This window comes from Dipteris shenzhenensis, chromosome 16 (assembly GCF_047967505.1).
Source record: "Dipteris shenzhenensis isolate YYH24624 ecotype China chromosome 16, Dip_SZ_1.0, whole genome shotgun sequence".
In the NCBI taxonomy this organism is placed as follows: domain Eukaryota; kingdom Viridiplantae; phylum Streptophyta; class Polypodiopsida; order Gleicheniales; family Dipteridaceae; genus Dipteris; species Dipteris shenzhenensis.
In genome coordinates this window covers 21935110-21939335 of record NC_141611.1, presented here as the reverse complement: position 1 = coordinate 21939335, position 4226 = coordinate 21935110, and the positions used below count along the sequence as shown (strand labels likewise).

Sequence of the window (4226 nt, the reverse complement as noted above, 5' to 3'; positions counted from 1 at the left end):
ATAGTGCAGCCGAGCGGTGGCTTTTTCTCACACTGCGGTCGACACTTGGGCGGCCTGCCGGCGCTGTGCGTAGTGCTGCGGTTGCTGTGATCAGTAGTGGAAAGGAAGCACGCCGAAAAAGACTAGTGGAGGGGGAGAAACGCTGAATCGATCACAGAGTGGCGATCTTTCGTTGGCGAGGGACGCAGAGCGAATTCGAGGGAGGAAGAGTATACTTGGAATTGTCGGCAGGTTCTATTGTCACGCACAGACACCGGATAGCTAGGGTGAAGTGCGGAATCGTTGGTTGGCTATGCGCAGCAGCAAGGTCGATCCGGTGCAAGGAGGTCATCAGACGTTGGCGGTGGTGGAGAAGAAGCGGAACGAATGGTGGGGGCAGGCGAAGAGGAGGGTGGCGGCGGTGGCGGGGATGGGGCTGGTGGTGTATGTGTGCATGGTGGCGTGGGGGGGAGGAGGGGGAGAGCAACTGCTGCCGGCGTGTGGGGGGGCGGCGGGATGCAGGTGGCGGAGTTTTTGGGCGACGACGGAAAGGAGGGTGGGTGGCGGAAGAGTGACAGAGACTGACGGGGGAGGGGCGGAGGGCGGCGGCGGTGCGGCGTCGACGCCGACGGAACTAAAGCATTTAGTCTTCGCAATAGCGGCCAGCGGCCGGAGCTGGGGGCGGAGACAGGAATACGTCAAGGCCTGGTGGCCGAGCGCCGCCCTCGGCGGCGCCAAGGGCTTCGTATGGCTCGATAAACTGCCCACCGCCGCCGGAACCGCCTCTCCTCCGCCAACCCTTTTGCCGTACGTCGTCCTCTCCGGCAGCTCCTCCGACCCACCCGCCGTCCGCATCTCCAAAATCGTCGCCGAAACCTTCCGTCGTGGCCTCCCCGACGTCCGCTGGTTCGTCATGGGCGACGACGACACCGCCTTCTTCCCCTCCAACCTCGCCCTCCTCCTCCGCAAATACGACCACTCTCGCTTCTTCTACGTCGGCCACCCCTCCGAAAGCCAAAAGCAGAGCACAATTCACTCCTTCTCCATGGCCTTCGGCGGTGGCGGCTTCGCCATCAGCTTCCCCCTCGCTCAGGCCCTCGCCAAGTCCCAGGACCGCTGCCTCCGCCGCTACCCCCACGTCTACGGCAGCGACGGCCGCATTGAAGCTTGCACCGCCGAGCTCGGCGTTCCTCTTACTCGCGAGCCCGGCTTCCACCAGGTATATTGGTCATCCCGCGGTCATCCAGATTACCTCCGCACTTCTGTTGTAGAATATCATCCCTAAATTTCTCTGTGGCCAGATTGATCTTCGAGGCAACATCTTCGGCCTCCTGGCCTCCCATCCCCTGGCGCCGCTTGTGTCTCTCCATCATATCGACGCCGTCGCGCCCATTTTCCCCAACAAAACTCGGCTGGACGCCCTCAAGCATCTGCTGCGCGCTGCCATGGTGGATCCAGCGGGCCTCCTTCAGCAAAGCATCTGTTACGACAACCAGAGGAACGTTACCGTGTCCGTGTCATGGGGATACGCAGTTCAGCTATTCGCAGGGCTACACCACACTCCTCTCCAGCTCCAGAGAGCACTTCTAACCTTCGTGGATTGGAAGACATCGCGAGCAGACAGCGATCTATTCACCTTCGGCGTGAGACCCCTGGCCAAAGAGTCTTGCCAAAATCCGTCCGTCTTCTACATGGAAAGCGTGCAGAGGGTTGCCAGGAGCAACGACACGTCCGTGACAACGTATCGTTGGATTGACGATCTGTGGAGACAGACGAGTTGTCCGAAAGTGATGGTGCCGGAAAGGATCAAGGTGTTCAAGGAATCTCAAAGCGATTCATGGTTTCTGGTACGTCGCCGAGGCCTCTCCTTCATCATATGTCGCAGGGTTTGCTCATTACAACATGTCGCTGGATTTGTTCATTTCGTTTTGGGGTTTTGGTTTTACAGGCTCCTCGACGACAGTGTTGTGAAATTTTGTCTTTAAACTTTTTACGGTTCAAATCGTCGAGGCTGCTCGATGTTCGATTGAGACGATGCAAGCAAGACGAGATCATTGCCCCACAGCAAACTACGTAAACATAGGAAAGGCTCCCGAAAATGAACATAGATTTCTGAGATCTAGGATAGAACAAAAAAGACCTCCAAATGTAGATTTATGCGATCTAGGATAGAAAATGAAACAACAATAACACTTATGCATAGCTTTCCTCATTTCTAGTCTCAATGACCATGAATATTACTCAACAAGATCTCATGCAAAGCATATGTTTATCCAAAGCTAAAGATAAATCCTAAAAGCCATGAACAAAAGGGCTAGTATTTCAAGGAAAAATGATATTGTGACTATGCTTCCATATCATAGAGTACATTTGGTGTGATATCATAATCTTTGTTTCTCATGGGTACTTCTACAAATGGGTTTTAAACTTTCATCATTCCTCTAGTGTTATAGGCAAGGTAATCTAGAGCTTGGCTAAAGTTAGTTACTTGTTTGCATTTTAAAAAATGTAAAGAAAAGTTGTGTGCAAGTTAAAAAAAAATTCAAAAGCCAACTTTGTGCTCTCCTCTATTGCCACCCACATAACAAGTAAAGTCAGTGGACTTTTTAAGATTTTACGCACATATTGAAATCATTCATTCAAAAGATCAATTTTGCGGACAAATTGTCTTAAATTTATTTAACTTGCCATATTTATGATTTTTAGTGCCTCTATGGCATAAAACGTTACGATATAATGTTGCGTCGCATCATAATATGAAAGACATGGGCTCACTATCAGACACTTATTAATATCCTTCCAAAATAAGTTACAAATGATCCAAAAATTTAGTTCATCAATTCAAAAAGTGGAAGGATGGCAAAGATGAGATGAGTGACTTGTTTAGAACCTGTTTATATCTAGATGTATGGCTTTTTCATTAATCTCTTTCTCCCAAATCAAATCAGAATATTATATCAATTGTAAGAAAATCATTCATGTTAGTGCACTAGGAAAGATTTGGCTAGTACAGAGGCAGGGTTTCAACTGAGTGGGTGCAATATGATTGCGAAAGGGATCTTCAGATAGCCAGCAATTTAGCCCAACCTGAATCCTTATCATGAAGTATCAGATTGTTCAATGCTGGATCCTGTCCTTGGATTAAGTGTGCACTTAAGTTCCTAACAACACTAGTCCTATTTTTATTTTTATTTTGCAAAGAAAAAGAGATTTTATTCAAAAAAATAAGAAATTAAAAAAATGAAAATTACAGCATTTAGAGCTTGGCTTGCAGAGCACGACATGCCATACCAACAGACTGCGAAGTGCGGATGTAAAGCCCTAAAACATCAATGATAGTTTGCTAGACCTCAAACAAGATCCTCAAACAAGATATAACCACGAAAAGAACATCGGTTAAAAATCATAAGATTCCTCAGTCCTCCAAACATGGTGAATAATGCAAGCATGAATAATTTGCCAAACATGCACCTGAAACTCATTCATCTGGCCCCAATTACCAAACAACGCTTGCTTCCATTTGGAAGGAGCTGTTAAACTCGCAGTTGCGCACCGGACACGAATCCTATGCCACAACGGGCACATTGCTACACACCCCCAAAAGAGATGAAAATGATTCTCATGCGCAACCCTGCACATAGAATAAGTTGGGGAGATGCTCTTCCACTTGCCTATGCGGTCCTTGGTAGAGAGCTTAGCAACCAACACCTACCATAGCAGAAAGTTCAAGTGGTTGGAAGTCATGGAGATTCATACGCGTGATAGACGAGTGATAGACGATGGGCCCAAATGTCCATTGAGTCAAATGGAGCCCATTTTCTTCCAAGCAGCTCTTGTAAGCAAAGGAGTAGATGACAACTAAGTACCCATGAAGTGCCGAGGCTGAAGCTTTGATAAAGGCTTCCTTGAAGCTGAAACCCAATTTGTGAAATCCGCACGTTGTAGCATTAAAGGGTTGGTTGGCCAAACATCCTTGAGGAAACAAAATCCTGTTCCCTTGCTATCAAAGTGAACTCCCTCGCTACCTGCTTAGGCAACCACTAGGAATGGCTTTGCTTACACCAAAGCTTGCATTGGGGATGATGGTTCAAATTAGGCCACCGCTCTCTCTTAGCCACCCCAGATTTAAAAAGTATGTTAAAAATAAAATAAAATGCATATTTTTTAATTAAAAAATGCAGCCTAACGCCCTAAACGCAAAAAACATGTTTTTTTCCACCGGCTATCGATTGGGAACATACCGCACG

At 48.0% G+C, this 4226-nt stretch overlaps 1 protein-coding gene across 1 annotated transcript; it reads left to right on the top strand.

The window, feature by feature from the left end:
• The first annotated feature begins 392 nt into the window (after positions 1-392).
• Positions 393-2301, top strand: LOC147892694 (uncharacterized). Its single transcript, XM_087387132.1, has 3 exons — positions 393-1198; positions 1281-1826; positions 1928-2301. The coding sequence occupies exons 1-3, from the start codon at positions 410-412 to the stop codon at positions 2054-2056; spliced, it is 1464 nt and encodes a 487-aa protein (XP_087243258.1). The 5' UTR covers positions 393-409; the 3' UTR covers positions 2057-2301.
• Positions 2302-4226: the final 1925 nt, after the last annotated feature.

What these genes read in the sequence shown, in the direction of transcription:
- LOC147892694 (XM_087387132.1), top strand. Translation starts at nt 410, where the DNA reads ATGGGGCTGGTGGTGTATGTGTGCATGGTGGCGTGGGGGGGAGGAGGG. An exon ending in GCGAGCCCGGCTTCCACCAG is followed by an intron (nt 1,199 to 1,280) that starts GTATATTGGTCA and finishes CTCTGTGGCCAG; the next exon opens with ATTGATCTTCGAGGCAACAT. An exon ending in AAAGCGATTCATGGTTTCTG is followed by an intron (nt 1,827 to 1,927) that starts GTACGTCGCCGA and finishes TTGGTTTTACAG; the next exon opens with GCTCCTCGACGACAGTGTTG.